Here is a 12,772-nt window from a genome sequence, read left to right on the forward strand (position 1 = left end):
CTGTTATGTTACTTTGAATTTATGTTATGTTATCCTGAGTTTTGTACTGGATCCACTCCTATACTTGTTCTTGCTGAGTTTGTTGGAGCTATACCAGTGTGATAACGTTTTTTATGTTACTTCGAGTTTATTTTTCTGGAGTTATACCAAAACTAAGATTATGTTATGTTATGTTATTTTTGAGTTCGAAAATGAAATGAATTGTTGTGGAAAAATGAAATATTAATTGTCATTAACGGAGCAAATAAGACACAAGCTGGAATGCCGCCAGACCACAAGAATCTTCACTATAGGAAACTATGTTTTCTTATGTCACTGTTTCTTGTGAACTATTCAACCGGCGTTAAGAAAGAAATGTTGTTGTATTTGATTTCTGTTAACTATCATTGTTCAACTTATGTTTTTCTCGTCTTCTTGTTTGTGATGTCTACATTTTCTTCACCTGTCACTTGTAATGGCGGGAATCTGATGATATGTAGACACTGTTTTTTTGTTCTTTGTATGGCACATGGTCCTTCGTCTTTCCTTATGTTATTGCTTTTAACCATATATATATACTTTGGTATACACTGCCTGAAAACCCAACTTCTCAAGTTGAGTCAAAGATTTGTTTATATTTTATTGTATGTTCTACTTTTTTTTTCGGACGCCCCCTCCGGCTTCAGTTTAAACTATGATTCATGTGTACCTCAACAATTTCAGACATGGGGTTATTAAAAGTTAATATCGGCAGCTACAACTGCAACGGTTTGGGCGACCGAAAAAAGAGAATAGAGGTATTCACGTGGTTACAAGACAAATCATATGACATTGTGTGTCTTCAAGAGACGCATTGCACTCAAAAGAATGAAGAAGAATGGAAAACAAATTGGGGGGCGTCGATTTTGTTTAACAATGGTGCAAGCAACAGTAGAGGTGTGATGATATTATTCAGAAAACATTTTCCATATACCATCCATCAAACTCTCAGCGATGACTCGGGTAGATGGATGGTAGTGGACATTACTATAAACTCACTACGTTTTTGTTTGGCCAATGTTTATGCTCCCAATATAGACGACCCATCATTCTTCTTCAATCTCGAAACTAAATTACAAAATTGTTCAACCTCTGCCAAACATATTATAATTACAGGGGATTTTAATACAGTTTTGGATACTCGAATTGATAGGACTGGAAGACAGAACTCGAACTATCACCCTAATTGTCTTCAAGCTATCAATTCGCTATGTGCTAACCTAGATTTAATTGATATTTATAGATATAAAAACCCGAGAACGACACGTTATACTTGGCGACGCCGATCTCAGGCCAGCCGCATAGACTACTTTTTAACTTCTTTTTCATTAACTTCGTCTATAGATAAAGTGGTCATTGCGGAGAGCATGAGATCGGACCATTCCTTGATTGGCATATCTTTAATAACTTCAAATATACCACGAGGCCCAGGTTTTTGGAGACTGAACCTAGAACTCTTGAAATGCCCAGAATTTATTAACGAAACATCTACTTTTATTAAAGAATATTTTGAATTTAACAAGGAGTCCACTGATCCGCATATTTTGTGGGACTCATTTAAATGCGCCGTGCGCGGGCATACGATTAAGTTCTCCTCGTGGAAATTTAAGCAAAGTAGAAATAAAGAACAATCGCTCATTAGAGAGATAGACGAACTGCAAGAGAGTTTAGACCGCTTATTTGACAATGATGTCTTCCAAAACCTGCAAAAAAAGAAACGTGAATTAGAATTGCTTTATCAAACAAAAACAAACAACTTGATTGTAAGTCAGTAGGCCAAGTGGATGGAACATGGTGAAAAATGTTCAAAACTTTTCATGAATCTAGTTGAGAGAAATCAAGCTAGAAAAAACATGACAAAAGTTATTACCTCAGATGGTATTGAAAAAACAGATCCACAAGAAATTTTAAATGAACAAGTGAAATTTTTCTCCGGTCTTTATTCTTTTGAAGAACCTCCGACACCTCTAGATAGCAATATGTTTGAAACTTTTTTTCCTAAGCCAGTACCTGTTAGCTTATCTGAAGAGCAACGGGATAGTTGTGAAGGCTTAATAACAGAAAGAGAGCTTAAAGAAGCAATTTCGTCCTTTTCGGCCGGGAGATCACCCGGATTAGATGGACTACCAATTGATTTCTATACAACATTTTACAATATTCTTAAACAACCCATGCTAGATACATTTAATTATGCATTTCGCTCAGGCCATCTTTCTGAAACTCAAAAAGTCGGACTAATTTCATTATTACTGAAACAGGATGCCACAGGACAGGACAAAGAACCCACAAATCTAAAAAATTGGCGTCCACTAACTTTATTAAACTGTGATGTTCGAATATTATCGAAATGTATCGGCCTGCGCATGAAAAATAGTATGCCACATTTGATTTCATATGACCAAACAGGTTTTTTGCAAGGGAGAAATATTGGGGATAGTATAAGAAGAATACTGGAAATTATGGAATTTTATGACACACATGAAAAACCAGGGTTACTCTTTATTGCAGATTTCGAGAAGGCCTTTGACAAGATTAGAAGGGATTTCATTTTGAAAGTACTAGATTATGTTGGCTTTGGAAGATCATTGATACAATGGATAAATGTGTTATATCAAGATATTTCGAGTAAAGTTATCAACTATGGATATATATCCAGAGCATTCCCTCTGGTTCGCGGGGTCCGGCAAGGCTGTCCCCTATCCCCTTATCTCTTCATTTTAGGACTAGAAGTTTTATCAAACAAAATTAGAAATAATATCGAAATAGAAGGTCTAATAACTCATGGTATCGAAACTAAAATTTCACAGTTTGCGGACGATGCAAATTTTCCTTTGGCTCCGAAACTTGCAACCGTTTATGCGGTGATAAGAGACTTAGAAGGCTTTGCACTGTTATCTGGTTTAGTAGCAAATTTCGAAAAATGTAAAGTAGTACGTATAGGCTCTCTTAAGGGGTCAGACTTTGTCTTACCGTGTGCATGGCCCATACAGTGGACAGATGGTCCGTTCGACATTTTAGGTATACACATTCCACAAAACTTTTCAGAACTTGTATCAATCAACTTTGATCGAAAACTTGTAAAAATGGATAGAATATTACAGCCCTGGAAAGGGAAAGCACTGTCCCTTTTTGGGAAAGTAACCCTAGTGAACACACTAATAGTCTCCCAATTTATATATTTATTTAATTCACTTCCAACCCCACCTGTCACTTTCTTTAAACAATACGAAAAAAAAATCTTCAAGTTCTTATGGGGAAGTGGCCCAGAGAGAGTTAAAAGAAAAACCATTTACAATATCCAAGAACAAGGTGGACTCAAGCTCCGAAATCTTCTAGCTGTAGATCGAACTATAAAAGCATCTTGGATGCCAAAATTGTATTTGAATAAAAACTGGTTTTGTTCAAAAGTGTTGTTTATGTCGAGTCCGATTCTAAGGACGAATTTCCTTCCCTTTGTGCAGCTTAAACCTCAAAACTTTGAAGATTTGTTGGGGAAAAAAGTGATTAGTACATTTTTTTGTCAAGTTATACAATATTGGTTGAAATTCCAATTACGACCTCCTGAGAATGCAGTGGAAATCAAACAGCAACTTTTGGGTTTAAATTCGTATATATGTATTGGGGACAAACCCTTCTTTAACACTATATTTCATAATAGGGGAGTATTCTTCATCAATGATATTTTAGACGCAGCAAATAGAACTTTATCTTTTGAAAATTTTGTGTTGAAATTTGGAGATGATGTTTGTTCCGCATTACAATATGATCAATTAATCTCGGCCATCCCTTCTCAGTGGAAAAACTTACTTAGACAAGAGTCCCCAAATCTACAGGTCTGTATCCCTTTCTGTAGAAATATAAAATGGCTTAAAAACAGAAAGGTTAATAAGGCCCTTTATTTCTTTTTCATGTCCGAAGCTAAATTATGGGAACCTTCTTTTAACATTCAGTATTCATGGGAAGACTATTTTAACACCCCAATACCCTGGCAACAGGTGTATAACTTAATATATAAGATAAGTATAGATTCGAAGACTCGTATATTTCAATATAAATTATTATTCAAATTCTTAGCATCAAATCAAAAATTATACACATGGGGACTAGTAGACTCACCACTTTGTAGTTTGTGTAAAGAAGAGGAAGAAACGGTTATACACCTGTTCTCTGACTGTCATATTGTATCAGCCTTTTGGACTCAAGTAAACAACTGGTTTGTTAATCATATGGGAACCTATCTAAACATGACAACATTTAGTATAATTTTTGGTAATTTGAGTAAACACTGTACAGTCCTATCCAATTTGTTCATTGTGTTAGGTAAAATCTACATCTTTAGAAACCGTCATTCTGTACTTAGATTGTCTTCCTTTATCTCCTTTGTTGCCGATGTCTGTAAGTTAGAATACATAATAGCAAAGAGAGGGGGGAATACACAGAAACATATAGGAAAATGGGGTAAATTTTATCTTGGAAACTTTGCATAGTTAGTTTTAAGATTGTCAAACAGCCACCAAGTTATCATGTTTTTCCTTTGTTGTGATCCTTTATTTGTTATGAGTTTTCTTAGGAAATATTTGATTTGATTAAGGATCAATGTTATCTTTATTTGATTGAGTCTGTTACCACAAGCAATGTTATTTTGAAGGTAACTTGTTACCTCTTTCTTTCTTGTTTGATTCAAAAGCTTTGTTAAGCTAAATATTTATGTATTTCTTATTGATTTGCTCTATAAGGTTTTCATACAGATTATGATGTTAATTTTGCGATGGTTTATTTGACTATGTGCCATACATGTGTGTGTGTGTGTTTTCTGTTGTTTTTCTGTTTTTGTTATTGGAAAATCAATAAAAACAATTTAAAAAAAAAAAAAGAAATACACAATCGTCATAAGAAAAACTTGTAAATTATAATACAAGGGCCTTAAGCCCCCGTCACAAATCAAGAATTCAGCTCGGCCGACGTGTCGGCGAGCTCCAAATGGGTATTTTCGGCCGAAGTACGGCCGACGTCCTGTCGATTACGCGGGCTTCGGACGATTTTTAGAAATCTAAATTGATCCAAATATTGGCCTTTCACTACGTTAGTCGATTCTGACTTCGTCCATGTCGAAGAGATGGTACCATCTCATGGGGGATTTTTAGTTTTAGTGTTCCTCGGACGTCACCCGAGATTTTCATTGGAAGATACGGCCGACGCTCGGGCGATTTTGAAATTCGGTGAGCTTCGAGCGATCTACAAATTCGGCCGACGCTCGCATGAATTGTGACGCTGGCTTAAGGACACTCAAATGATAATGAAACACACATAAGAAAACCTTGTAATATAAATGTACAAGGGCTGTGCAACACACCGGCTGGTTTCTTTACATCACCTGGAGCAAATGATAACAAAATACACATAAGAAAACCTTGTGATACAAATGTACAAGGACTAAACATCAGGAATAAACAATTAGAAATGAACATAAGAAAACCATGTAATACAAGGTACAAGGGCCTTAGGATACTCTGGATCTTTTCTTAGCAGCACCTGCAATAGACGATAAGAAATACACACAAGAAAACCTTGTTATCATAATACAAGGGCCTTAGGGCACACAGAGTCTTTTCTTAACAGCATCTGCAACAAACGATAAGAAATACATGTGCCAATCATATTTCAATACTAGCACAATTTCATGTTGTACGATAGAATACTGGATACCTTGGTCAACATAAACTGCACAACGCATTACCAACAACATAAACACAACAGGGTTCAAGGCCACCAGCAGGCCAAGAAAGACCCAGATTGCAGGTACGTAAGAGGCACTATCCTTACATGCATCCCGGCCCTCAGGGCATCCAGCCTTCCCGCTGATCAACAACCGTTTCTCTCCATAAAACCAGAACCAAAACAAGCAGAGGAACAGGGCGCGTGAGTGAGTTAGTACGTTGCTGGACGGTAGTAGACACAACAGAAGGTAGGGGATACTTGTGAGTCGCCTCACGTTCCCAGCGTTGCATTATCATACTGATCTTGACAGGTCCGCCCACGCTTTTGCCTCAGAGGGACTCCAGGTTGGATAAACTGGCTTAAATCACTGACTGCAGACACAGAAAACACACCTAAGTTACGGAGCTGACCTGTCCGACTGTCATGTGATGTCTGGGGCATTGTTAACAACTGAGGCTAGAGATGGCAGACTTCACCCCCTTACCCATACTGCTTTACAACCCTTCCAGACTGGCTTAAATCACTGACTGGAGACTTAGAAAACATACCTATGTTACAATGCTGTGATAAGATGAATGGAATATAGGTAACAGGAAAATCAGAGATGGCAGACTTCACCCCTTTATCAATACTGGACATTCACACAATGCTGTAATAGTTGATGATACTAAGATATTCGTGACTGATATTTTTGTACATCTCTCTATCAAATCTATCTATCAATTCAAGAATACAAGAAATGCAAGGCACAGATTTCTCCATACAGTTGAATCTTAGAGCTTGAGTCAGTCTATCAGTCTTTTTTGTGCCTGATTCCTGTCTTGTCCCCTATGTTCTATGGGAGTCTGGAGATGATAGATGACCTGGGCTATTTAGTCAGACTTCACATCTCCACCCATGGACGTTGTCAACTAAGATGGATGGGAGACAATTTCTCAAGGACATTCTGTATGTCTAGACTAAGTTTCCATAGAGACACAGTCTACTTTAAGGAACAGGTGTCAAAAGTAACTTCTTGAAGAATGCGTAATCCTTGCATTATAAAAATATATGTTCTGTCAGGTATTTGTGAAGAAGAAAAGTACATATCTGTAGTTTGTAGGTTTTGGAATTGTCAATTGGAGTCTAAATTTGACTGATCTTACGCAATCTACAGCCCAATTTATCTATCTAAAATATTTGAATTTATTCTTGTACACGCAAATTTGCATGATTTTACTGTATACTCTACAGCTCAGTTCTAAATCTAAAACAAAGATTTTTTCTACATACATGGTTATATCCTAACAGATACAAAACACTTTATTATTTTGTGAACCCAGAATACTACTAGTATTACTAGGGAAAGTTAAAACTGCTTCAAATAAGCTACAAAAGAAATACCATTAAGTCAGGGACACAGAAGATATTACATGTAAAAGCCCTGCTGTCCTGCTGGGTAATTACAGCACTATTAAAGCATGACCTTATGTTTAACTTTCAGATAGCATCATACAATGAGTCCTTGCAGTTACTTTTCAAAACACTGTCTCTTCTTACACAGGATGGACAGCTATAAAAACAAATCTGCCCCCCATCCGCAATAACACAACTCAAACAGCACAAAACTAATGAAAGGACCTTTTCTACTCTGCAATACAACCGTACTAAAACTAATTCAAGGAACAAAGTTTGACCTTCACGGTTTCAAGGTCATATTCATGGTCAATCTCGTCCTGCAGCTGCCTGTGTCCAGACAAAAGTCTTAAGATTTCCCACGCACCTTCCTTACAAGGTGGCGTCTTGACAGGTCTAAAGAGTCCCCCTCCTTTGTTTGAGTGAACATTTCCTAGTTAGGCCACAGCAAGTAAATTTTATGGATATCTCTGTCCCAGATACAGTGTTTAGTATGGTTGTAGTGATACTATAGGCTACCACATGCACACTGGTGTCCCTTCTGTACTTTCTGAATACAGGAATAAAAGACTTGTTGGCTGTGACACCATGTTTTACCTCGTCAATTCTTGTAACAACATTTATGGTCTCCAATTGAAAATTTAGGCATCTTATTTTGTTGTTGTTGTTGTTTTCGCACTCTCAAGTTAGATTTGGAGTCTGCAAAGGATGTCATCCATGAAATTTACTTGCTGTGCCTTACCTGAGGGTCTGAATGGCGGTTCCCGAAGAAGCTTTACGTTGAATTCAGAAGAACACCAACATTTTACGCTAAAATCAAGGAAGCAAAGTACACAAAATTTGATTGCCTCGCGATGAATTACGCGAATATGACAGCTTTCCCTACGAATAACGGGAAATCAAAATTGGCTGCCTACGCCTCACAGAGAAGGGAACATGCAGACCCTCCCACCCCCTCTCCTGGGTTTCCCTCAGGCAGGGTCACCAGAGGTCAGAACGTTACTTCTATCACTGCTGACTCCAGCTGACAGAGTTGATTAATGGCGTGTCAGACAACAGATTAACCAAGGTTTTAACATGACTACAAAGACAGGAGCCCCTGTGGGCTGGGGTACCCCTCCCCATCTTTTTTAGTAAAGGTAAATATCATATCATTTTTATATGATGAAACAAATTCAAGGAACATGATGATTTTCCTGTCCCATGTGCGGCTGCTCAATATTTTCAAGATTTTGCTCTTCATTTTAAGTTCTTGAACCAAAAGAATGCTTAACAAAGTTTTATTGTAAAAACTCTGTAAAGGAAAAATTCTCTTTGTGTTCTAATTGATAGCAGCCTTAGCACTGATAAGACGTTTTGGTTATAGGTAATATGACATTGCTTTATGACAAATGATTCATACATTGGACCTACACCATTCTTTGTAACTGCTGTCAGTTTAGTAATATAGATTGTATAATAGAAAAAAGTGTTTTAAACAATTTGACAAACCATTGCCTTCACTTCAAAAGCCTAGTTTTGCTTTACTCAAGGTACTCAAAGTACAAACATAAAGAACAATTTTGATTCCTGTTGGACATTTGATACCAACTGCTGCCAATACTATATAGCCATCATTGTCAATATCAGCCCATGAAATCTGTCAGCCACATTTGTTCTGTCAGTCAGGCATTTGTCAAAAGAGTTTTAATTGTCTAAAGATATCTCAAATAGGCTGCACCTCTGATAAGATCAAACCTGTGACTTATCGTACCTGCCCTGTCTCTCCCAAACACATACAAATCTCACCTGAAATGCACTCTCAACAATGATTATGTATGATTCTTTTAAAAATTGAGTCGTTACACGTATTTCTATAATTTTAACATATAAAAGGACTCACAAAGACAAAAATGTCTCCCTACAATGTATGGTTAAACAACCAAACATTATACTGACATCTTATCACACACATACCTTTTAAGAAGACCCTTGTTCTGAAACTATAGTCAGTCTCCTACAAAACTTGCAGTAAGGATCCTATCATCCTAAGTCAAATTCCCTACAATATCACATAACAGTATCAGGACTTTGTACTACATGTACCTAGCAAATTGTTCTAGTAATATTTTCTGATCTATATACCATGACAATAAGGACACAGTCTCTGATGCTGTTGTCATTTTTCTCCAAGAAAGTTAAACAACAAATCCCCTTTGTCCCTTCATATATCACCTTATACTGAGTTGAATTTACCTTCAAATCAACTCCCATATTGTCTAATCTGACAGCTAGTGAGCACGATCTCTACAGACACATACCTTATACCATGACGATCGTTTCTCGGACACTGTTGCCATTCTCCAGGCAATTATAACTACCAGTCCTTTCTTAGTGCCTCCTGGTTCTAAGATCACCTGATACTGACTTATATCCCAAGTGAATGGTCCCACCAGTGCATGATACACCCACTGCCTACTTCCTGTAAGCAGAGAGGAAGAACGCACCTTCCCTTACCTTACCTTACGTAGCAGTGACCCCTCGTTCAGCCACTTACCACATATGGTTCTTACCCCTGGGGCACTTCCTGTCAGGTAACCCTGTGTCAACCAGCCAACAACTTTTAATATCCACAAAACCTTACAGGAATAGCTGTCGGGTTTCTGGAAGTTATCGGGAAACTATGGCAACCGGGACAACGTTAAAAACGTTGGAGGATGACGCACGCATGATGTCTCATTCAGGAAAATTGTAGGAAGGAAGCACCTTCCTGTAAAACTGACTGTTCCGATCACGTCGGGTTTGGAGTTCCTCCTACCTGCCACATTCCCGTCTGCCCACTGCCACCGGAATGGTGACTTGCAATTCCGGAGATTCCTTGAAGTTTTTCTCCAGTCCAAATGCCAGGAAAGGTAATTGAAATAATGATGTCTTACAAAGGCCGGAAATCAACAATGACAGGGTTATATCTCAAAATGTCAACAAGGTCTCCTGATTTTCCTTGGGAGCGTACCATGTTCACAACAGTGTAGGGGGGTTTCCAGTAAGATTTCAATCTAAAAAAGTAAATGCCAGGAAAAATGAACTTAATAATGTCTTACAGTTACATAGAACAGAAATAGACAATGACAAGGTCATATCACAAGATGTCAACAACGCCTCCTGATCTTCCTTGGGAACGTACCATGTACACAACAGTGTAGGGGGGGGGGGGTTCCAGTAAGATTTCAATCTAAATGAACTTAACGATATCTTACATTGGCCACAAATCAACGATGACAGGGTCATATCACAAAATGTCAACAATGCTTCCCGATTTTCCTTGGGAATGTACCATAATCACAACAGTGTGGGGGGTTTCCAGTAAAAGGTGATTTATGATTCCACAGATTTCAATCCATATGCCAGGGGAAAAATTAACTTCATGATGTCTTACATAGACCAGAAATAGACGATGACAGGGTAATGTGAAATCTCAACAGTGCCTTCTGATCTAGAATATACCATGTTCACAACATGTGGGGGGTTTCCAGTAAAAGGTGACTTATGATTCCACAGATTTCAATCCACAACAAAAGCCAGGAAAAATGAACTAATCTAATGATGCCTTACAATAAGTTACATAGACTAGAAATAGCTCATATGAAACGCCAACAATGTCATCTTATTACACTCTGAAATGTACCACTTTCACAACAATGGGGGGGTCCAGCAAATGAGAATAATAGGTGTGATGTTAACCAGTGATTTAACTTGGCCTGACCTGACCTTTCCCCCTAGATCAGGTCACAGTGAGGTCATCACCAAGGCTTTTGTAAGTGACTTTAGTTCAGCCTGGTCATTTGTTTTTTCATCCCACCTGGCTTTAAACATGCCCTATCTGGGGCTCATCTTGGGGTTTCTATGACATTTCCAACAAATTTTTTTGCTACTCTTGCTGAAAGACTTCTTATCTGTGCTAAAATGTTAGTCTAACATTTTTGACAGATATGGGCTCAGATCCAAGAATAATAAACACCACAATCAAGAACTACAAATGTACTGACATTTACAAATACAGTACTCAGACAATCAAAACTATAAATATTCAAATCAGATTTGAGATTAAGAATGACAAGTTGGTGACAATTCTTGTTGCAGCAAATTACATGTACCAACCAAGGACTACAGAAAAACAATAATTTCTGAAAAATTCTTGAAAACGTTTCTTATTATTCACACAAAAATATTTTCCTAACATCGTTGACTAAAAAGGCATCAAACAGCACCTGATAAAAAAGAAAACTGACTTGTATTCCTATAAATAAGACTAATTAGCTTTACCTTCACCTCTGTACCATTGGCAGGGTATATGTCACTTCCTTTTATCACTAATTCATTAGCAGGGTGGAGCCAATGGGAAGATAATCACCCCCTAGAGAGATAATTAAATCAACAAGTAGGCTAAACTTGATGGACCAGATAAGTGGGGATCCTCCTGACAAAGTACAGACCTGTCTGGTGCCTCACACATTAGGCTATGTCCATCATAAGTAGTACAGAATAACTTACAGCTCTGTGAATTCATTTATCTATTATATCTATCTATTTATCAATCTTTAGGGTGGTCCCTTCAGTTAACTGAAAAGCTGATTTCCAAGGGAGCCCTTACAAAATCATTCATCATGTACTTTCGTGGTATTTTTATTTCACGTAAGGATATTTTTGCTGTGTTTTAAATTTGCGGTTCAAACAGTACAGTAGTAATAGATTGGATACATATTCGCAGTGTCACAAATTCACCATAGAGAGGTAACAGAAAAAAACGTGAAAATAAAACACCCACCAAAGTTTCAAGATTCACAGTACGCATTTTGATCGACTGATTCTAGATCTAAAATGTTCAATGATTCTAGATATAAAGTCTGAACTCCAAGCTATACCAAGCAAGAGATTTTTTTTTTCAAATTCTGCCCCCAAAACAAGTAGTTTAGCTGGAATGGCCAAACTGTAGTCAAGGTTTGCAGTTGAACCCTCCTAAAAATCCAACTCAGTTCCTCCCGTGTTTCCTCTCCCGATCTTTGGAATTTTAAACAAGTTGGGGAAAGGAAGGAAACACATTCCGTTCTTGTTTCCCAACCTACAAAATATTCTCACTGCTTCTGTCTAGGAAGTGGTGGCATGTTTCTTAGTTTCTTAGGTCTTATCTTTGAAAGGCATTAGGAAATATTTCCAGGACAAGAAAGGTTCAAGGGTTTGTTACCTACGTACTGTATTGTAAGAGGGAAAACTTAAGCATTTTGTTTAGTTTGGTAGGTTTTCGTGATTTGCTAATAAGCTAGTCAGAGTATACAAGTTGGTCTTAAAATATATATACGCGCACTTTGCTACCAAACTCTTGAAAATTTCTTTCACTGTAATTCAGAACCACCAAATAAAAGCATTTTTACAGTTACTCGATCAAGAACGAACAAATAATTCCCAATTATCATATGTTGTTCCCTGTCTTTTTCAGTATTTTATTTCAGATAGATTTATCTGAAATAGTTTTCAAATACAGATATGATAAGGTTCCAGCAAATGAAGATATCAGAAATATAGAAAAAAACACATTTTTGCAATACTTATAATATTCAGATATGAAGTTAAACTAACACCTTGAAATCCGAAAAATGACTTCACA

General features: G+C 37.4%; 1 protein-coding gene across 6 annotated transcripts in view; it reads right to left on the reverse strand.

The window, feature by feature from the left end:
• The window catches only part of LOC136443436 (activated CDC42 kinase 1-like), a 67,863-nt gene that overhangs the window by 20,504 nt on the left and 34,587 nt on the right, over positions 1-12,772 (reverse strand). The window contains exon 1 of one of the 6 annotated variants that reach the window (XM_066440669.1): positions 9,432-9,558. The exons of 4 other annotated variants lie outside the window; for them this stretch is intronic. In XM_066440669.1, coding sequence (XP_066296766.1) covers positions 9,432-9,470 — 39 coding nt within the window. In that variant the 5' untranslated portion in view covers positions 9,471-9,558. Of the gene's footprint in view, positions 1-5,841; positions 5,866-9,431; positions 9,559-12,772 lie in introns of those variants that run through there. One more of the 6 variants, XM_066440670.1, reaches the window with a different exon arrangement.

This window comes from Branchiostoma lanceolatum, chromosome 10, assembly GCF_035083965.1.
Source record: "Branchiostoma lanceolatum isolate klBraLanc5 chromosome 10, klBraLanc5.hap2, whole genome shotgun sequence".
NCBI classification, from domain to species: Eukaryota; Metazoa; Chordata; class Leptocardii; order Amphioxiformes; family Branchiostomatidae; genus Branchiostoma; species Branchiostoma lanceolatum.